At 34.8% G+C, this 22,745-nt stretch overlaps 1 protein-coding gene across 7 annotated transcripts in view; it reads left to right on the forward strand.

Moving 5' to 3' along the window:
- CEP120 (centrosomal protein 120) overlaps positions 1-22,745 on the forward strand; it is a 76,493-nt gene that overhangs the window by 27,121 nt on the left and 26,627 nt on the right. For 5 of the 7 annotated variants that reach the window (XM_087429881.1, XM_087429885.1, XM_087429882.1 and 2 more), the window contains 8 exons: positions 839-988; positions 1,713-1,895; positions 4,114-4,210; positions 4,306-4,458; positions 5,012-5,101; positions 13,707-13,799; positions 15,098-15,259; positions 18,782-18,904. In XM_087429881.1, coding sequence (XP_087286007.1) covers positions 839-988; positions 1,713-1,895; positions 4,114-4,210; positions 4,306-4,458; positions 5,012-5,101; positions 13,707-13,799; positions 15,098-15,259; positions 18,782-18,904 — 1,051 coding nt within the window. The remainder of the gene's footprint in view (positions 1-838; positions 989-1,712; positions 1,896-4,113; positions 4,211-4,305; positions 4,459-5,011; positions 5,102-13,706; positions 13,800-15,097; positions 15,260-18,781; positions 18,905-22,745) is intronic. The other 2 variants (XM_087429883.1, XM_087429884.1) reach the window with 2 other exon arrangements.

Below are 22,745 nucleotides of genomic sequence, written 5' to 3' on the forward strand. Positions count from 1 at the left end.
CCAGCATCGCAGCGCGCGCACTTAACCACCAAGCCACAGGGCCGGCCCTATATTTGTCTTTAAATACAAAATAGGTTCAGCAGTAGTCAGGCATTCTTTCTTTTAATCTGGTGTGGTTTTTATGATGACAGGAAGAAATACAGTAATGTTATCTCACTCTGATTCATCTGTAGTATATTTGAGTTGCCTTTGTCCTTGATTCTCTGTTCAAAGACAGGATACATACACGCATCCTTTTGGAGTTGACTAAGTGCTTTTTAGCTCATAAAAGATCAGGACATTATTGTATAAAGGAAAATAGGTTTAGAAATTAAATTCAGCAAGCATTTCTTGAGTGTTGACTATATGGCGGAAGCTACTTGTTTGTTCCTGGGAGTGCAAAGATGAAAAAGACAGGAACCATGCCCTCGAGGAACTCTTAAGCAGATGGCAGCTCGGTCTTTGTTTGGTGGAGTCATTTCCATTCCTAAATCTTTGTCTTATTTGGAGTGTATCAAAATGACCATCTCTTCCTTATTTGGTTTCATTGCTTCAAAATACCAGAATTCTCCTTTTTCCCCAGAGAGTCATTGAAAGATTACCTACAAAGCAACTTTGGGCACTAGTACTGTGCAGATAATGCATTTTCTGTATAATTTCTATAACTTTTATATCAATACTGAAAATACTTGTATAATTTTTAAAGTTGGTGATAAGAATAAAACCATAGTGTATTTGTATCATTTATTTATTTAAAAAAATTCTATTTGCTCATAATATTCCTATTATACTTTTTTTAACAGGCTATAAATCTTATCTGTAAATCATATTGTAAGATTTTGTTTTTCTTAAATTCTAGGTACTCATATCCATTCTTTGGAAGTGCAGCTCCTATTATGACTAATCCTCCTGTAGAAGTTCGGAAAAACATGGAAGTTTTCCTTCCCCAATCTTACTGTGCATTTGATTTTGCAACTATGCCTCATCAGCTGCAAGATACCTTCTTAAGGTAATGTATATATAACTCTTCAAAATTTGTATCATATAAACCAGAGGAATTCCTATAGGTTTAAATCCACAGCAGTTTATGCATTTGAGAATCTAGAAACAAATACACTAATAATATCTGTGACATTTGTGCTTCCACCGCAAAGTTTTATGTGGTTATAAAGGTTCTTTTCAGATTTTCATATCTTACTTGCCTGAATTTGGATATTAGAACTTTGTTAAAACAATCTATGAGTAATGAAGAAGCTTTGAAAAGTAGTCTTGCCTTTTCCTAATACAATATGTGAATATAAATGGAAACTATTTAGTTTTTATTATTGATTCACTGAATGACTGCAGTGTATTATTTTCTTTTTCTATTTTTTCATCTATATAAAATGGAGATGTTAATCCAGTTATCTGAAATGGATTTGTGAAGAAAAATGAGACTTGTGAAATTTTTTTACTTTCTCAGAGTATGGCAATTCAAATTTGTATATTATTTTAAAAGGAAGAATGAAGAGTAACTACAAATTAACCATCTTTGGTAATAATAGTGTTTGAAGAGTTTTCTTTATTGTATAGAAAGAGGTGTAGAAAATATATTAGTATTTCCTATTTGTTACCTGTGGAATTGAGCCTTTACATTCCAGGTAACAGAAACGTCTTTGACTCCATAAGGGAATTCAAAAGTTATAGTTAGTTCAGAGTTGATAGATATGAACACATATTTTTCTTTTCCTTAGGATTCCATTGCTGGTTGAATTATGGCACAAGGATAAAATGAGTAAAGATTTACTTCTGGGAATTGCCAGAATCCAGCTTTCTAACATCTTGTCATCAGAAAAAACTCGCTTTTTAGGTTCTAATGGTGAACAGTGTTGGCGTCAAACTTACAGTGAAAGTGTGCCTATTATAGCAGCACAAGGGTAATGCATTTCTCGAAATTGGTCTTAGCTTTGCTTTTTATTCTGATTAGCTAGCTACAACCTTATCCTTTCATATCATCTTTTTTTCTGATCTTTTTTCTTTGACCTGTGGGGGCTATATCCTAGTTTGCTCTCAGCTTTCTGATAACCAATATACCCTCACAAAGTGAGGAATGTATGCTACTATAGTACTGTAATACTTACTCAGACTGTTGAGTAAGTATTTCCCTCCCCTCTCTTTAGCCTGACAATGTTAAATTCAGGATCTATTTTTTTATTTAGTAATTCAAGGTCAAATTTATAATATATTTTACATTATTTTGCATTGGGAATGACTGTGACTATTTTTCTACTTAAAAAAATATTCTAACTTTTGCTTCAAATCTAAAGTCGGAGAATGTTGCAAATGCTTGGCACTTTTAAAAATGATTTTTTTTGTCCTGAAATTGAGTTCACATATTTTAGACAAAATAATATATTTATTGAATGATCTTTTTAAATTTAACAATAGAAACATATTCAGTTTGACATTATGTATCACATGCCTTTATTTTTAAAATGTAGTAAGAATGTAGAAGGAAATCAGGCTCGGTAAAAAGCTGAGATCTAAAAGTGTTATTGAAATTTCTTGCCTTACTCTTTCCCATCCATAGCCACTTCCAGAGAGTGAAGGCTTTAGTAAAACTTATTCACTTGGAAGATCTGGGAACAGGTGTTTTAGAGAATCAAATATTCTGGTTAACTGAAAAATACTTTTTTTTCATAATTCCTGTTACTGAAAATCTATCTTAAAAATTAGCATTTGTTTCTGTCATTATAAGTAAAATATAATGAAAATAATCAAATAATTACTAGTTGAAGTTATTTTAATGCTGTTTCTATGTTATGAATAAATTTTTATTGCCCTGCTCTGTAGACAGAGAAGTTTTAAGAGATTTACCTAAGTGAAAACTTCAGATAGGATAGTGCTTCATTTTACTGTATTCATTTCTTCTAAAATCTGTGAGATTAGAAGAAGAAAATGTAAAAGTTGGTTAAGTAAGAGTTCTAATTGTGTGAGATCCATTCATTAAAGTTTTATTTGACCAAGAGTTCATGGAATATATTTGATTTAGACAAAGCCATGGTTTTTTGTTGCCGAGATTTTATTTTCCTCTAACATTTTGTTATTATTTATTTAATGATAAATGCTTAATGCAGTACTATGATACAGAAGGGTACTCATTATGATAAAAATAACATAATTATCCTACTTCAGAAATTATCCTGAGGCAGTGCTCATATCCAGTAAAAGATTGATATACGAGGGTGTTCATCCCAGAAAAAGTAGAAACAGAATTTAAAATAACCTATATATATTCAAGAATAGAGGAATTAAGTTTTTTTATTTTACTACGTAAATTCTTTAGTATGTTTTACAGGCATTAAAAATTACATTTTTGAATTAACGTTTATGACATGAGAAAATGCTCCTGATGTAAATAGGAAAAAGGACAAAACTGTATAATCTTAATGTGCATGAGTGCCTGTGTATCTACGTTTACATAAAACAATGGAAGGGGGGCCGGCCCCGTGGCTTAGCGGTTAAGTGCTCGCACTCTGCTACTGGTGGCCCGGGTTCGGATCCTGGGCGTGCACCGACGCACCGCTTGTTGGGCCATGCTGAGATGGGGTCCCACATACAGCAACTAGAAGGATGTGCAACTATGACATACAACTATCTACTGGGGCTTTGGGGAGAAAAAGAGCAAAAAAAAAGGAGGAGGATTGGCAATAGATGTTAGCTCAGGGCCAGTCTTGCTCACCAAAAAGAGGAGGATTGGCATGGATGTTAGCTCAGGGCTGATCTTCCTCACAAAACAACAACAGCAACAAAAAAAAAAACCAGAGTGGAAGGAAATAAACAAAATTTTAGCAGTAATTACCTATGCACAGTGACATTTAAAATTTCTCCTTTATACTTTTCAATTTTTATAAATAATCTATAGCTGTTGTCATGTTATATTAAACGTAGGTATGTACTTAACAGGGTGTTTGTGTTCAAATAAAATTGTGTATATGGAAGGTCTTGAAGCCTATAGAAGCTGCTGCAGTTTCACCAGCAAGTGTCAGGTGCAAGAAATGTTGCCTACTCAATGCTATAGCATTGGGGAAATAAAGGAAAAATAATGTAAAAGTGTTTCCATGAATTTTAAGATATTTCTGATTTCATTTATAGGTCAAATAACAGGATAATAGATCTTTCTTACACGATGACTCTAGAAGATTACGGACTAGTAAAAATGCGTGAGATTTTTGTCTCTGATTCATCTCAGGTAAATATCACTGAATATTATCAAATAATTCTTTAAAATAGATCTGACATGTGTGTGAGTGTGTTTGTTTCACTATGTTTTTATTCATGTCTCAGGGTTTATCTGCTGTACAACAGAAGCCATCTTCTCTTCCTCCAGCACCTTGTCCTTCGGAAATCCAGACAGAGCCTCGTGAAACCTTAGAATACAAAGCAGCACTTGAGCTAGAAATGTGGAAAGAGATGCAAGAAGACATTTTTGAAAATCAGGTTACTTTTTAAATGTTACTTAAAATCTGTTTTTGTCTACTTAGTATGGTTTTCCTTCTCCATTGTAGGCTTTTCTATGTTCCATCAGTACCCTATCTAGTCCCTTTGAATATCAAGACTGCCTTACTCCTAATGAAAAGGTTGAGAATAAAAGAATACTCAATGTGATAGACTGTCAGGAACTACTCAGAAGGATTCCCCTAAACTTTGTCCATGATTTTTGGGCAAAATTAGGAATGAAGGTTAGAGTTCAGAGGTTAAGAACTTGAAAATTTCTTTTAATTTCAGGTCCTCATTTAACATTCCCTTCTGGAATCTGGAATCATCAGTCTCTAAACAAGAGAGTTAGAAAACAGAACTTACCATCGGCTTTATACTTTCCTAATTATATGGGTATTTCTTGCCTCAGGCAACCTCTGTTTTTTTTTTAAAAATAAAATAGAATGCCTGAGAGAAACATATCAATGATCAGTATTAATTTTTTAGCTGAAAACAACTGATTTGTTTATTTAAAATATTTAGGGTTTTTTTCATGACTTTCTTTCTTGTGCAGCTAAAGCAGAAAGAACTGGCTCATATGCAGGCTCTTGCAGAGGAATGGAAGAAAAGGGATCGAGAGAGAGAATCACTAGTAAAGAAAAAGGTAATTACTTGTATAGAAATTGAAGGAAGAATATCAATGATAGTTTCTCTTACATGCACTAAAGAAAGTCTCTTAAAGGAATAACTAGTTATAATGGTGGTCTGTTGGCCTGGATAAAGTGAATAGATGGGTCAGGGGTAGGAGAAAGGATTTTCACTGTAAGATGTTTTGTGCTTTTTGGATTTTGAACCCTGCAAATGTGTTACCTGTTCAAAAAATGTATAAATATGAAAAATGAATACTGGAGCGAAAAAGCTAGCCTCTGTATGGAAGAGAAAATAGTATGCCTCTGTATGGAAGAGAAAATAGTACATTTAAGTCTATATAAAAATGACAATCTGTAAGTTAATGAAAAGTATCAAAAACTTTTAAGCTATTTTTAAGAAATGAAGCATGCAATAAATCACATCTTTAGAAATGATAACATGAGACCATCTGATCTTAATCTTGTTCTAGAAAGCAAACATTCAGTATTTATTTACACTCAAGTTTTTGAATAAAACAACCCTGACAATTAGACTTGTTTCAAATATTCCAAATTTAAGTCTTTAAAATACTCTCATGTTAGTGGTTAATGAAGTGTCTATAAAAGGAGAAGATAACCCATTACAGGGTGGTTTGCTACGCTGGACCAAGAGACAGAAGTAGGGTGTGAACTAGAAAACTCTTTAAAGCTATTTTCAGGTCTCTGACTTTAGACCACTTATATTTAGTGTAATTATTAACATGTTTGGGTTTAAATCTGTTATCTTACTCTTGGTTTTTTTTCTCTCGGTTTTCTGTTTATCCCATCTAGTCTTTGTTCCTTTTTTCTCTCTTTTCCTTATTTTCTTTTGGATTCATTGACTTTTTATGATTCCATTTTATTTCTACTATTGCCTTATTAGCTATGTCTGTGTTTTATTGTCTAACTGGTTGCTCTAGAGTTTACAATATACATCCCTAACTTATCACGGTATACCTTCAAATGATATTATTCCGCTTCATGTATAGTATAAGAACTTTTCAACAGTATGCATTCATTTCTTCCCTTCCATTCCTTGCATTATTTTTGTCATATTTTTGCTTCTACATATGTTACAAACCCCATAATGTTATTATTTTTGCTTTAAACAGTTACTTTTAGAAGAAATTAAACTTTGAGGCAATAATGTTTTTTATATTAACTATACGTATAACGTTTCTTATAGTATGGGCCTGCTGTAAATGCTGTCAGCTTTTGTTTGAGAAAGTCTTTATCTTGCCTTCATTATTGAAAAAGATATTTTTTACTAGGTATAGAATTCTTGATTGACAGTTTTTTCTTTCAAATCTTTAAAGTTGTTCCATTTGTATTTTGGCTTGTATTCCTGATGGAAAATCTGCTGCTGTTGTTATCTTTGGTCCTCTTTGTGTAATACTGTGTCTTTTTTTTCCTCTCACTGCTTTTAAGATTTTTTTTTTAATTACTAGTTTTCAGCGATATCATGGGCCTTGTTCTGTGTGTGTGTGTGTGTGTGTGTGTGTGTGTGTGTGTGTGTGTTCGTGTTCGTCCTGCTTGGATTTTTTGAGCTTCTTTGATCCTATTTTTGCTTTGGTGTTTGTTTTTTTTTTAGTTTTCATCAAGTTTGGAACATTTTGGGCTTTTGTTTCTCAACCAGTTTTCCTCTCTTTCTCCTCTCATTCTTAGATTCCAACTTATATGCACATTAGACTGCTTGATATTGTCCCATAGATAACTGGGTTAAGTCTTTTTTTTTTTCCTCTCTCAATGCTTCATTTTGGATATTTTCTATTGCTGTGACTTCAGGTTCACTGATCTTTTCTTCTGAAGGGTCTAATTTGCCATTAATCCCATTCAGCATAATTTTTCATTTCATATACTGTATTTTTCATCCCTGGAAGGTCCAGTTGGGTATTTTTTTTTCAAGCATATTCTACTTTTCTCTTCATCATGTTCGTGTTTTCCTTTACATTCTTGAATATGTGGAATATATTTATAATAAGTTATTTGCTAGTTCCAGCATGAATATTATTTTGAGGTCAGTTTTTATTGTTTTTTTTCTCCTGATTATAGGTTACATTTTTGTACTGCTTTGCATGCCTGGAAATTTTTTTTATTAGGTGCCAGAAATTGTGAATTTTACATTGTTGATTGCTAGAATTTGTTATATTCCTTTAAAGAGTGTTGGATTTTGTTCTGGTATGCAGTTAAGTTACTTGAGATGAGTTTGATACTTTTAATCTATGTTAGGGTGAGTCTAGAGCATCCTTTAGTGTTGGGCTATTTAGCAACATTTCCCTGAGGACTCCACCTGCTGCCTAGTGCATCAAAAGATCTCTGCACTTTGGCTGGTAGGAGCCCGTACTTTTCTCAGACCTGTCTGAGCTCTGGGGATTGTTCAGCCTATTTCTTTCCATTGGCAATTTCCCCAGCCTAATAGAGTTTCACCTCAGGCATACATAGATCAGTATTCAGCCTCAGATTTGAAGGACTACTCTGCAGATCTCCAGTGCTCACTCTCTATGCAGCTTCCTCCTCTCCTCACAAATTTTAGTTGCCTCAGCCTCTCCAGTCTGTTTCTTCAACTCAGCAAGATTGCTAGGCTCTGTTTGGGTTCCCCTTCTCTGAGCTACAGTCTGAAAACTGCCTCCTGGCAGTAAGCTAGAGTTACTATAGGGCTTGCCTCATTTGTTTTCTCTCTCAGGGATCATAGTTTAGTGCTGCCTGTTGTCCAGTGTCTGAAAACAGTTGTTTCATTTATGTTGTTCAATTTGTGTTTATAGAGGAGAGCAGTTAGTCTTTTATGGGTGGAAGCAGAAGTCCCCCAGGCCTTTGATTTTAAAATAGCTGTTTCAACTTTGTCTAACTTAATTCTAAAGCATTAAAAACTTGAAAGACCAGTGAGCTTTAAAAAAAGCTAAAAGAAAAAAAATATGTAGAAAATATAACATGACTACTCCAAAGCCTCTATTCTTAAGAAATGTTCAAATAACCAAAATTGTAATAACTAGAAGCCCTCACACATATTTAAACATTATACTAGCTTTACTTAAAAGTGACTTTTTTTTTTTTTATAATTTTATTTATTTATTTATTTTTCCACCAAAGCCCCAGTAGATAGTTGTATGTCATAGGTGCACATCCTTCTAGTTGGTGTATGTGGGACGCGGTCTCAGCATGGCCGGAGAAGCGGTGCGTCGGTGCGTGCCCGGGATCCGATCCCGGGCTGCCAGAAGCAGAGCGCGCGCACTTAACCGCTAAGCCACGGGGCCGGCCCAAAAGTGACTTTTATATTAAGTAATATTTACAGTTCTCAAGAATCATATATTAATTGAATCTGAGTGAGCTAGAAAATATTTTAATTTTTAATTTAGCTTTTAAAATAAGATTTTCCTTGAACCATTTTTTTCATGCTATTGAGGAGTTTTTCCAGTGTTGAGGTTTGCAACATCCAAATCATGAAAAATTTGAAAAGTTAATAAAATTACTAGAATTGTGACAAATACAATTTATGCCATAATTGAACTTTCTATTGCCAAAAAAATAATCAGTTTAAATGTAATAAGTTGGAAAAAAAACCTCACCAAATAATTTTTGGTTGGTTGTCATTTTGGTAGTAATGATCTTTCAGTTGAAAATTTTTAGTTGGTTTCCATGTTTACAACTTCTACCACCATTTCAGCTCAAATTGACAAGCTCCTGACTAGTTATTAATAACTCCAGTCAGAAAATGGGATATAATGCTTTACCAGGTGGCTGAACTGTTTATTTGAATTACTCATGTCAAAAAGGTAGATTTGAGTCTGCCATTTTCTTTCAACCTAACATTTTGAGAGTAACAACTCATTTATCTTAATGTGTCCTATCTTGAAAGAATATTGTGAACTAGGATCTGCTAACGTGATCAGTTTTTAAAAATTTTATAAGCCACTGTAAAATTGAGTCAATGGGAAGAGCAAAAGCAATTTTTCCTCAATATGATGAAATCTTTTAAAGCTGAGTGCTGTGAGAATCTCACAGTATTTTTTATGTCTATAATGTATGAGCCTTTTCTGTTGATTTATTTTTATTTTATTCACCTGAAGTTTTTTTAAAACAATGTATGACTTTTTCAATACATTGAAAGTTACCTGAAGGAGTTTGTGTAATATTGGTGGAACATTATGCAATCATTTAAATTTATTTTTATTTCTGCTATTCTGCACAAAATGAGCTAGTAGTAAATTAAAGCTCACCTACTTATTATGAGGAGCTTATGTCTACCTTCAAAAAAGATACTAACTAGTTAATACCCCATCAATTCAAGATGAAATGGTGAACTAGTCTATATAGTAGATAGATTACATCAAGTTAGAACTGGCATGAATTTCATAATAGTAAATGAATATTTTATGCATATAATCTGCACCTAAAAATATAAATCATTGTGATTGATTTGGTTTCTTAATCTATCAGACTTTTTTGGTCATCTTGTGAGACCATTTTGGAGGGATTATTAGTCTTTCTTCTGTATGACTTCCCTTTAGAAAGCCGAAGATAGCTGTCATGTACCCACAAAGAAGGAAGTTATCAGTTCTATATAAGGGAGCATGAGGAAGTGCTTCATAGATAAGACCATGTTTTCACTTTGATAAAGATTAGTAGATATTGCCAGGTGGACCCAAACAATGTTTGAAATAGGCTTGGGATTAAGAAAATTGTATGTAGCTTGATGTGAGAAGAGGGGAGGAAAGGGTGTGCCTCAAGAAATAAGATAGGAGAGCTCTATAGAATGTGAATGCTCTTGTATTCCATTTTGAGGAGTTTAGACTTGATCCTGTAGACTTTCTCAGCCAGGGTTTCCTGAGAGAATTAAGCCTTAATGCCTGAAGGCATCCATTGTTGGTAATGGATTAACTTTCTTCTATGCATCTACAATGGTATGGTTATGTACCGTTTTAGGAGAAGATAGAGAAAATAATCACTCAAATTATTTTGCATATTCTGTGGTTCAGATGATAAACCCTGCTTGGGAAAGGTAGAAACTTGAGAAACTTTTTTTTTTTTTTTTGTGAGGAAGATTAGCCCTGAGCTAACATCCATTGCCAATCCTCCTCTTTTGCTGAGGAAGATTGGCCCTGGGCTAACATCTGTGCCCATCTTCCTCTACTTTTTATGGGATGCCACCACAGCATGGCTTGAGAAGTGGTGCATTGGTCCATGCCCGGGATCTGAACCTGCAAACCTCAGGCTGCCGAAGCAGAGCGTGTGAACTTAACCGCTATGCCCCCAGGCTGGCCCCCGAGAAACTATTTTTTTAATGAATATTTTTATATAAGGGAATAAGGAAATCAGATTTTCATTTTAGAACAGTCATTCTGATGGAAGTATAGTGGGTGGAATAGAGGAATGTGAAACTAAAGTCTGGGAGACCAGGAAAGCAATAATATGTATAAAAGAAAATGAAGGCTGAAAACTAACTTCTCCATAGGATTATGGAGAAAAGGGAAATGGTTGCTAAACAAATGATATTAAGGGGGTTTAAGATCTCAAGCTTTAAGGGATCCTTGGTGCTGCCCTGTGATCCTACTGCTTTCCCTAATCAGTTCATTCTCTTACTCTCCAGAATAATTAATTCACACTGTTTTTGTCTTATCAAACAATTCTCCCTCATCCTCACCCAATTTGATCTCTCCCTTTCTAAAACACTTCCTTTACTTGACTTTCTTTACTATACTATCCTGCTATTCTTCTGTCTTCACTAGTCTCTCCTTCCCGGTTTTCATGCTAGATCCTTCTCTTTATCCCAGCCTCTATTGGCTTGCCCCAAGGCCCAGACTTTGAATCTCTTTTCTCTTTTTACGCTCATTCTTCAAGTGATCTCATCTACTCTCTTGCCATTATATATAAGTTATATATATTATGCACATTATATATATATATATGTATATATTTATATATATACACATACATATATATATATATATAATGTCTCTTTTCATCCCCAGCCTCTTCCCAGGACTCTACCTACACTTGGCTGTTCATCTGCCTACACTACACTGCCAATTGGCTGTCTAATATGCGTCTCAAATTTTAACGTGTATAAAAATAAACACTATATCTCCATCCTACGTAAATTTGCTCCTGTTGATTCCCCATTTTAATAAATGGCAATACCTTTTACTCAGTTGTTCAGGCTGTAAGCCAAGTCATCTTTTACTCTCTTTCATTCCACATTCTAGTTCATTAGCAAATCCTGTTGGCTCTACATTCAGAATGTATCCTAGAAACTAACTACTTTCAGCCACCTCCGTTGCTGCTTTGCTGGTTTAAGCAATCATGATCTCTCTCCTAGATTACTATTGTTACTTCTTAACTTGATATCCCTTCCTTCATTCCTGGCCCCTCTAGCCTATTATATCCATATCAGCCAAGAGTGAGGCTTTTAAAATATAAGTCAGATTATGTACTCCTCTACTTCAAACCCATCATACTGCTCATCACACTTAGAATAAAACTCAAAGTTCTTACCAGAACATACAAGGCCTTATATGATCTGTCCCTTAGCTTCCTCTGTGACCTCATCTTCTCTTCACACAGCCTGTTCTAAACCACACTGGCCTCCTTATAGTTCCTCAAACATGCTAGGTCACCTCCCTCCTAAGGATCTATAGAATGTTCTTCCTTCGGAGATACTTTCTGGTCTCTGCTCAGAATAATCTGAGGTAGGCCATCTCTGACCACTGTATCAAAAGTAGTGCACTCTTCCCCTGCCCCCAGGCACTAATTGTCCCCTCATTCTGCTTTATTTTCTTCATAGCATTACCTGTTATTACAGTAAATATCCACTTCTTTGTTTATAACCTATCTTCCCTCAAAATATAGGCTCCACAGGACTTTGTTTTGCCCCAGGTCTGCTAGGTGTACAATAAATATTTGTGAAAACTAAAAGGACTATGATTTCAGGTTTTTATACGTTTTTGAGTTTGAGATATATGGGAAATATTGGCGTATTCAGCAGATATTTGGGTTTATAGGTCTGAAACTCTGGAGGGAGGTTTGATCTTGCAGTATAAATTTGGGAGTTCTTAGTATATGTGACGGTAGGTAGATGAGACCACCCAAGGAGCTCATATAGTATGACAGGAGAAGACATCCTTAGAACTCTGGGAACACAGATGTTTGGGTTGCCAGAGGGAGAAGAACATACAGTTTTAATACTCCCTCACCATCCTATTTGCATGTCTCTTCCTGTAAGGCTTTTTATGTGTAGCACTCAGAATTGGACATATTTATATTAGTGATTTGGTTACGGATGGAAGACATGCTTAGCATATTTTTAGATGAACCAAAACTAGATGGTAGCGTTACCAGAATTTATAAATGATTTTGATAGGTTGGTATGCTGGGCCTAAATCATCAAAATAACGTTTAACAAGAACAAATGTCAAATTCAGTTGTCAGATTAAAACAGTCACTTGGGCAATGGGTATAGTTATCCCAGGTTTAAGAACAAAAACCTCGGCGATTTTCTTTGACATAACGGTGTGACTAGGATTCTCAAGTAGCAAATGTAATTTTAGACTAGGTTAAAAGACATGTGGTGTCCTAGTCTTTGGCAGTACATATTCTTTGATCTCTGTACTAGTGAAATCACATCTGGTACCATATTTTTGAAAGGACTTAGTCTAGAATCTAGATTCTAGATTAAATCCAAGATATTAGAGGATATAGAAATCATAATATGTGAATAATAATTGAAACTTGTATTTATCTTGGAGAAGAAAAAAGACTAGGAGACTATATAATGGCTATCACCAGACTTAAATATGTGAAGATACCTTTTCTTTCTTTGTCCAAAGTGTAGAAATAGGATTAAAGGATGGGCTTCTGAGGAGCATCAAACTGGGGCTTTTCTTGATCAGGATGGGGCTTGAGACCTGGAGACTAGATGGTGAAGAGGACAGAAAAATTGGCTCAGAAAGTCCTAGTAAGAATGATCAGTCTAAATTGAAAGATAGAAAACCATGAAAGTCCTATATCCTATATAGGCTGAGCAGGTATACCTCTTATCCTGAATGGGACTCACATCCTTCAAGACAGATCAGAGCAGAACTGCTGATAGAAATTGGGATACTAGGCTAGGGGCCTAAGCAGGGACTCTGGCTTCAGAAGCAATCAAGGGCTCAGTTATTGTAACTATAATAAAGGGTCAGATCTGAACCAATAAGAGGACTGACTTGAAACTGACTAGCTGATCTAGCAACAGGATTAGTTCCAGGGAAAGAGCGTAAGTGACTAAGAGGGCTTCAGAGGAATACTGGAGTATTGAACAAAGCAGATTTTAAGGAGCTAGGTTTTGACTAAACACAAGATTTTACTAGTAGTCTAACCACCCGGTAGGAGAATGGGCTTCCTCAGGAGACTAAATATCACCAGAGATATCCAAGCAGAAGCTGGATAGGCTTCCTTCCTTAGAGTACAGTGGAAAGAACTTCTGCTTTGAATTGGTGGATGTAATTCATGATTTTCCTATTCTCAGATCCTCTGTTTCAGTGAAATTATAATATATGCGTTTTTAAATTTGTGTGTATTTTGAATTTGGGGAAAAGATAAGATACCTTTTCTTTTATTATATTTTAGGTAGCTGAATACACTATTCTAGAAGGAAAACTTCAAAAAACCCTAATTGACTTAGAGAAGCGAGAGCAGCAGCTTGTCATTGCAGAATCAGAGGTACTGTATTCATCTATCATATGTCTTCATTTCACAGAATCCGTATATTAAGTCCATACCGTTCATCTCTTTTTCCTTTATACTTAGATAAAATATGTTTCACGGAAATTCTTTCAGACATTATGAGGAAATTGCTGTTCAAATTGCTGTTGAGGAAGGCATGTTTTCTATCTTAGAATGTGAGGAATAGGTAGAAAACTGTTTATTATTTGAAATGGTTAACTATTATGCAGCCAGCTGACTGACTTCTGTAATAGTGGAGATTTTTGGTTCACTTTCGCATTATGTGAAAGGAACGGATAGTTGCAGTGCTTAGAGAAAAGAGAAAAAGTGGCACAGGCTCAGGGGCCTAGAATCCTGATTTTGTTTTCAGTAAGAAGGGCATATCCCATTTTCTTGCCCATTAAATATTAAGTTCCAGGAACAAATGAAAACTTAGGTTAGTAATATGCCTAGTTAGCATTTTTTGTTAAGTCTTACAAAATTTTACCCTGAATACTTTTAAAAATTACTCTAAAGGTCATTTCAAAATAATTAGAATTTTGGGGCCAGCTCGGTGGCATGGTGGTTGGGTTCACACACTCCACTTCGGCGGCCCCAGGGTTCACAGGTTCGGGTCCTGGGCATGGACCTCTGCACTGCTTATCAAGCCATGCTGTGGCAGGCATCCCATATAAAGTAGAGGAAGATGGGCACAGATGTTAGCTCAGGGCCAATCTTCCTCAGGAAAAAGAGGAAGATTGGCAACGGAGGTTGGCTCAGGGCTAATCATCCTCACCAAAAATTAGAATTTCTTACACATTAGATTTATGTGTCCCTTCCCTACTCAAATGTGTTTCTTAAAATTTTCTCAGCATATCACCCTAACCTTATCTTTATATATTTTCTAGGATTTCTATATTGATTTAAATGTTTAAACTTAAATATAATGTATATTTGTTCCTAATACTAAGGCTCTGTTATCTTCTATGTGATTAGATAGAACATAAGATGTTTCTAAAATTTGCTTATGTAATAAAATCGGTTTTATTCAAATAGGATTTTAAGTGATTCGGGCCTTTTCAGTTGAATTTGTACAAGTCATATATGGATTTTTGTATATTCTTTGTATATTAGAATTAAATGATCAATTAAAAATTTATAATTCCATATACTTAAATATTAACTCAAATAACTGAAAAGGATATGAAAATTTGTAAATATTCTGAACATTTGACTGTATATAAGAATAATAGAATGTTGAACAGTATAATGCAGCTAGTAATAGGTCAACCTATTAAAGATGCACTTGTTTTAAGCTTCAAAGAGAAAGAAAGGAACTGAAATCAGAACGTGAACGGAACCTGCAAGAACTTCAGGACTCTATCCGCAGGGCCAAAGAAGATTGTGTTCACCAAGTAGAACTAGAAAGGTTAAAGATCAAGCAGCTAGAAGAGGATAAACACCGACTTCACCAGCTGGTTAGAAAAAATACCTGTCATCTCTTTGCCCTTAGAGTTTATTTGCATTCTAGAAATAATAGAGATAGTTCACTAAAAAGTTGTAAAAATTCACAGTAATTTGGACTATTAATCATATTTATTGCACTGAGATTCAAATATACTTTAAGTTGGATCTTTTCCTAAGCAAAGCTAAGACTATTTTGGAATAGTTTTCCTTCCCTTATAATTATTTGCATGAGATTGTACTATATTTCAGGTAACTCTCAACTTAAAATCCTTTTCTGATAAATCTCCTTTTAGCAAACATAGATATATTTCTTGTATCACTAGACCAAATTCAGTTAAGAACCAAATTTCCTGAGAGAATTGTGTGTATTCCTCTGCATTTCCTCACCTTACACTCACCTCTCAACCGTTCCCACTCTGCTTTCCGTCCCCATTGCTTCAGCCTGCCCCAGTTGTTGGAGAAGCCACCAATGGCCAAGTGACTAAGTTCAGTGGGCATTTTTCATTTCTCATCTTACTCAAACTTCTTGACAGCATCAACACTATTGTACTTGTTTTTGTATATTCTCTTCTCTCAACTTCTATAACACCACTCTCCTTCTTTTCCTCTACTTTTCTGGCCATCTCTCAGGCTCCTTTGCAGGCTTATTTTTTTTTAGCTATTAAATGTTAGACTTCCTCCAAGCTCAAGACTTACTTTGTACTAAACAATCTCATTCATGCTGATGACTTCAGAGATAATCTGTCACTCTGGGACTTGCACATTTATATCCCAGACCTTTCCTTTGCACTCTAGAGCCACGTATCTAATTGCCTTTTTGACATCTCGACTTGGGTGTCCTAAAGGCATTTAAAACACAACCTGATTCTCCTCTCCATACCTGACCTTCCTGTAAGTGTTTTTTATTTCGGTAAGGGACCCCTATGATCTGTTCGTCCTGTTGCAGCCAGAGTGATATTTTTGAAATTTGGGAATCGTGATACCCTCCTCTAAAACCTTTCACTTTCACCTTATTGCTCATAGGATAAAGATTGGAATCATTACCTTGCCCTAGAAGCCTCTGCATAGTTTGGACCCAGCCTCCCTCTCTTACCTCATCTCCCACTCTTTCACCTCTGCTGTTTACTTTGCAACCACACTGGTCTTCCAGTGTCCTCAAGCATACCACGCTTGCTTCAGCCATAGGATCTTTGTGTGTGCTACTTTTTCTGGGCCTAGTGAACTATACTCATCCTTCAGTTTTCGGCTGAAGCATCACTTACCCCGAGAAATATTCCCTGAACCCTGCTACCCAAGTCTAGGTCAAGTTTTTGTTATATGTTTTCGTGGGATATTATTCTCCTATTCTTTTTCTTTATGATTTGTTACAGCAGTTTGTTTTTATTTATTAGTATGATAATTTGATCACTGTCAGATTGTTAGCTCCATAAAACTGTTTTCGTTTTTATTTGTATGCCTGGAGCCCAGCCAGTCTTAAGCATATAATGGGAGCTTGATAAACGTTTGCTGAAAAAAAGAAGGATCAAGCTGTTAAAAACTAAGCTTATCTTTCTTGAAAAATTTCGGTGTAGATTAGATATGTATGATAAATGCCTCCAAAGTCTTCAGTAAATTCTGGCTTGAAGAATAGTTCCCATAAGCAGTTCAGGGTCAGTCAAGGTCACATTATTTAGGTGGTTGTAAATATGAATTTGATTATTATTGTAGAGGTCTCACTTAAAATATGAAAGATAAAGTTGTAAAAGTGGCAGTTGTGGTGGGAATCACCAGTAATGCCTCTCTTCTTCCACTTAGAAAGATTCAGCCCTCTAGGACAGACTCCTAACATGTATTAGAATCACCAGGGGAGCTCTTGAAAAAAACCCATGTCTCTACTCTGTCCCAGACTGGTATAATTAGCTTACATCTTTGTGGGAAGAACCTTTGTAGGAAGAACTGGTAGTTTGGAAAAATTACCCAGGGTACTCCTGAAACATAATCAAGACCTGGGGAAAAACACTGTGGTCGGGGTGGGGAGCACTGGACGTTTCTGGGATGCCCAAATTGCTAAGCCCATGACTATAAACATTTCCCATTTTATATGTAAGAAAACTTTTTAGGTCCTTACTCTGAACCAGGTTACATGTACTGTACACACAAGTCTAACTAGATAGGTAGAAGGGACAGATAGACATACCGTCAGTGAAAGCTGATGAAGATAAAGTATCTATATTCAAATATATAAAAACAGTTACCAGAACTCAAAAAATAAACATAGTTGATGGACCACTTAGCAAAGGAAAAAGAGCCCGGTATGCCTAATAACTTTACAACCTGATTGTAACTACAATAATTATTTATAATAATTTCCCTGAATGGTGGAAAAAATACCAAATATTAAGTTTATCAGCTTTTGTTTAAAACAGAAAGGTGAGAGAGATTGTTTAGACAGGTTTCTAGTCAACTTGAAAAATAAAAGTTTGGCTGTTCAAAGAAGTAAACTTGAGTTGTGTGGAATGTTTTTATCTATGAGGTATGGAATACCTCATTACCTAAAGATGCTAGATAAATCTTAATTAGAATTATTTGTATTTATTGGCATAAAACAAGAATTTGTTATTATTGATAATTTAAGTTCCATTTTTGCCACAAATTTACTTAGTATTTCAAATTTAGTTAAGTCGTATGTCTTAGTAAGGAGTTCATTTTATTGGTTTATCTAATGATGGAGAATCATATTGGTATGCTTTTGGAAAGCATCTTTAACAGTGCTTGTTTGTATTTGATAAAAAAAAAAAATCCCAGATTTGAAAATAACATCTTTATATCCTCATTTCTTTTTTTTTTTTTTTTTTTTGGTACTTTAAAACTGTTCTAATGAAATCATAGAGTGTTTAGTCATGGAAGTCTCTCTCTCTCTTTTTGTTTAATTTGAGGAGGTGTTGCCTGCTTTCATTAGAGCATTATTCTAGGGGATGAAAAGATCTGAATTTTCTCTTCGTGCCTCTGCTGCTGACTAGCTCACTAGCTATTTGGCACTGCCTCAGTTATTTACTTCTTTGACCCTCAATTTTCTTACCTATAAATATGAAGAGATTGGGCCAAATAATCTTCAAATTACCTTAAGTTGTAGTAGTATTTGAATTATGAAATTCATACAGTATCAAACTATAAGAACACTAAATACTGCATTAAAATTAGACTTTTTATTTTTATTGATAATAACTTGGTATATCTGTAATGCTCTATCTTTTCTTACATGTGACATCTTAAGAAAAGTCTCAATGTTATAAGATGACTTTTTCATTTGCCATCTAAAATTTAACAGAAACATTCTCATGATATTTGTTTTATAAGAAATTTCATACTCTTCAAAAGTTTTTGTATATCGTCCATCAGTTGATTTACTAAATTTTTAGGATTTCCTCATTTGTGTATTTTCTAAGTTTTCTGCTATGAACATGCTTTAGAATAAAAAAAAAATATTGAATTCTGTAATTTTAGACTTTGCATACTATTGTTTTAAAATGGCTATAATATATTTTTTAATACAGCTTAATGATGCTGAAAATAAGTATAAGGTTTTGGAAAAAGAGTTCCACCAGTTCAAGGATCAGCAAAGCAACAAACCAGAAATCCGTCTACAGTCTGAAATAAATCTTCTCACCTTGGAAAAGGTACCCATGTCAATTTATGGCAACTTAACTAGTCCTAATGATCAGTTTATAAAATCAATAAATGCTAGTTGCATATACAATGTAATAATATTTCATTGTAGTATTCTGTTATCAAATAAGAACACATCAGAGCATTCAAGGCACATGACATTGTCAGTATTTGAATTTCTTGGCTTTTATCAGTTATAGCTTATACTAATTAGAGTCTTTGTTTGCAAACAACAGAACCATTAACTCTAGGAATAAAGGGATTCACTAAACTGTCAGGAAGGTTGAAGAACCAGTTTCAAAATATGGGCAGGAACTGGGGGAAGCAAGACATGGCTGATCCTGTCACAAAACAGTCTACTCAGTGTGCTACTGTTGGTGCTATCACTGCGATGTCACTGGATTCTGTATCCCCTGATTCTATTGTCATACTGTTGAACTCTCAGTGTTGCAGTAGCCATTGTGAATACTCTCTCTGCATATTACTACCCTTTAGATTTGGCATCCCAGATAGGACCATTTTAATCACAGGGCTGTACTCTACTCTCAGCTTGGAAGAAGGACTGTCCATCCTATTTTATTTTTTATGGTTGAAAGCCAGGTCTTGCCTCTCATTTATATTGGGAATTCCCATGAACAGAATGTTCAGGTTCTAGGCATTAAAAAAACGTGTAATGTCCAACAGATGACCTAAGTTTGACAAAATGTGCTCTTGCATTTTGTAGTTTGATAATTTTTAGGCATTATTAAAAAGATATAGCATACATTGGAAAAATAACACAGATAATAAGCAGGAAAATAACCTTTAAAAGTTTAAGGATTTAATTGCCAGTTTCCCACTCAGCTTTGTATGAAGGCTTCCTTGCCCTTTCATTTCTGTAGATTCAGCCACTAGGGGGCACTAACAAGCTAGGTGGATGGGAATTGGGAAGATGCCAGAGTAGTTCTTTTTCTCTCGCTCGCGCGCTCTCTCTCTCTTTCTGTCTCTCTGTCTCTCTGCTTCCCTTATTTTCTCTGGTAGTTGCATCTTTTTATGGGTCCGTCTCCCACCAGCTAGCTCTTCTCTCCATCCTTCTCTGGGCAATCCAGCAAAAAAGTAGTTCTAGCTTACTAGATAACCCCAGTTTCTAGGTTCCTGGTAGCAGGAACTACTACTTCCTGGTACCTTTTGTAGTCCCTCCTACCCAAGGGAAGTAGAGAGTTCCTACCTGCTAATCACTGGGTTGCCTCACCATATCCTCTTTGACATTTCTGCTCTTCCATTACTTGTATAACCAGTTGCCTGTATTAACATACCTATTTGAAAGACCTAGAGTGATTTCTGGTTTCCCAGAAGGATGCTGACTGATTCAATTGGTTTTTCATTATCCAGCAAAAAATGTGTATCATTTATGACACTGTGCTAAATGCTATTATGAATGATTCAGAAATGTTCAGGATAGAGTCAGTAAATAACAAGTTACAAAAGGAGACAAGGAACTTACCCAAATAATTGTAGTGAAAGGCAAATGATAGCAGGTCTCATCTAACTTTCTCTTTTTTTTTTTTGCTATGAATACAAGGGGAAAGCAACGTCACTTCTACTGAAATCAACACATTAAGTATAACAAAGAAGTGAGATTGGATATGGAACCTAAAGGACATGTGAAATTTTAACTAGGGAAATATGCGAGTGAGGTTATTCCAAGAAGAGGTATTAAACAGAAGCACAGAGGTTAAAAAGTTTATTGCATATTTGGATAATAGCTTGACTAGAACCTAGAGTTTAATCAGTATAGTAGTTGTTTCAAAATAAAAATAGTTCTGATAAGAGAATGCTGGAAATAAAGTTAATTTTTGGCCATATTAGGGAAGACCTTAGATGCTAAGTTAAAGAATTCGTATTTCATCCGGTAAGAAAAGTCAGATTACTCTCAGGTTTATGAGATTGGCTTAATGGATGTTAATTAATAGAAATGAAGAATTTTTGATCAAGAACTTTTTGAGGAGGTGGAATTTGTAGAGAATTCTGGTTTTAGACCTATTACATTTGAGATGCTAGCAGAATAATCAAAGTGGAGAAGTTCACTAAGTGGTGAAAAATGAGAAAATGTAGTAGGAAGAGAGAAAAAGGCTAGACATACAGATGTAGGAGTCATTTGAATAAAGTAACAGTCTTTGAAGTAGATGAAATTGCTTAAGGAGTGTTTAGGAAGGACAACTGAAAATACAACTCAGTGGGAAAGTTCAGCTTCATGGACAAAAAGCAAGAGTCAAGGAAGGAGGCTAAAAATTTTTAAAGAAGTAATAAAAACAATCTAGTGTGGTGCCCAAAAGAAAAGGAGGAGTTTCAAGAATGAGAAAGTAAAAGTAATCTCTCATGAAGGGAAAGCCAAGAATGGCTGAGGAAAGGCCATGTGTTTGGCAGTTACGAAGTCACTGACAAAATTTTAAGAAGCCAAATTGCAGAGGGTTATAGAAAGTTTGGCATTGAAAAGAAAACAAGAAAAAATGTAGCCCAAGGGCCTAACACTGTTGAGAAAAGCTTTTTTAGAGGTAGGAAAATCTGAGAATATTTTTAGATTGATGATAAGAAATTAATAGCAAGGAGAAACTAGAGCTTTAAGAGGAGAGAAAGAAGAGTTAGCCTTTGAAAGAAGAAACACTGTTTAAGAGGCAAAAAGGGTGAATATATACAAAATTTGGAGGCAAGAATAAGAGAATGGTTAAACAAAAATCTTTTGAGTTGAGGAGGATATTAATTAACCAGTTTCTTCTAGTGTTTCTGAATTCATAAAATGTTTCTGTAGCCTATGAATTGCCATGCTATCTTTGGTTCCTCTTCCTACCCCCATGTCTATTTACTTGGAAAATCTTGTTGATTCTGCTTCTTACATATCTGGACAATCTCTTTATGTCTCCTTTTTTGGCCTTCTCATTTCTCTACCAGTGAACTTGAATCCAGCTGAACATTTCCCACCCCTTTTTTTGATAAGACCAAGTATTAAAGTATTTCTGTGTTTATAAATATGAATTCTGTTGGTACCTATGAGATATTTGAAGCACTCAGATAGTATCTTGTCGATTCTCACAAGCTCCCTTAAGTAGGTGTCAAAGAGTATTTCTGTTTTACCTTGGAGAAATTCAGAGACCAAATATCTCAAAAGTGGAACAGAAGTATTATCTTATTCATCTTTTCTGAATATAGACTAGATAATATCCACCACAGAAATAAATTGTGACTTTTAAAATGACTTCTTTTAACTACACTTCTACCAAAGGATAAAAATCACTAAACATATTTAAAAAGTGTGAACAGTACCATGAACTTGTTGAGAGAGAGGGAAAAAAGTGCATAACTGAACTGCCTCTGTGTCAGACCTACTGAATTCATTCCGCAAGTTTAAGTGCCTAGAAAACAAGGCTTCTCAGCTCTTCTGAAAATTCTTTGTAAATTTTTTTGGAGCCAGAAGAGGGCAGAATCTTATTTCTTAAGTAATAACAAAGACATAAAAAGGAAGATATAAGTGAAAAAAGTATCTCATTTAGTCTATAATTTCTGGTGATGACTGATGGAGAGCTTTTTTTTCTTTCCTGATTACCATTCTCTTCAGTATAACACAGATATTCCCATTTTTACTGAAATGGTCCAAAAGTAAGTTAACATTAAGATACAGTTTTACCAAATGTAATTCTTGATTCTCTTTATTATATAAGTGAATAATAGTTTATGATTTGCTTTTAGCTAGAAAATGTCTTTTAGATGGCTTAAAAATAATTGAGAAGAAGTGAAACTCTCACTATTTGCAGATGACATGATTGTATATATAGAAAACCCTAAAGAATCTGTTGGAAAACTATTAGAAACAATCAA

The sequence above is a fragment of the Ceratotherium simum genome, chromosome 4 (genome assembly GCF_057802395.1).
Source record: "Ceratotherium simum simum isolate JZ-2026a chromosome 4, ASM5780239v1, whole genome shotgun sequence".
Classification (NCBI taxonomy): Eukaryota; Metazoa; Chordata; class Mammalia; order Perissodactyla; family Rhinocerotidae; genus Ceratotherium; species Ceratotherium simum.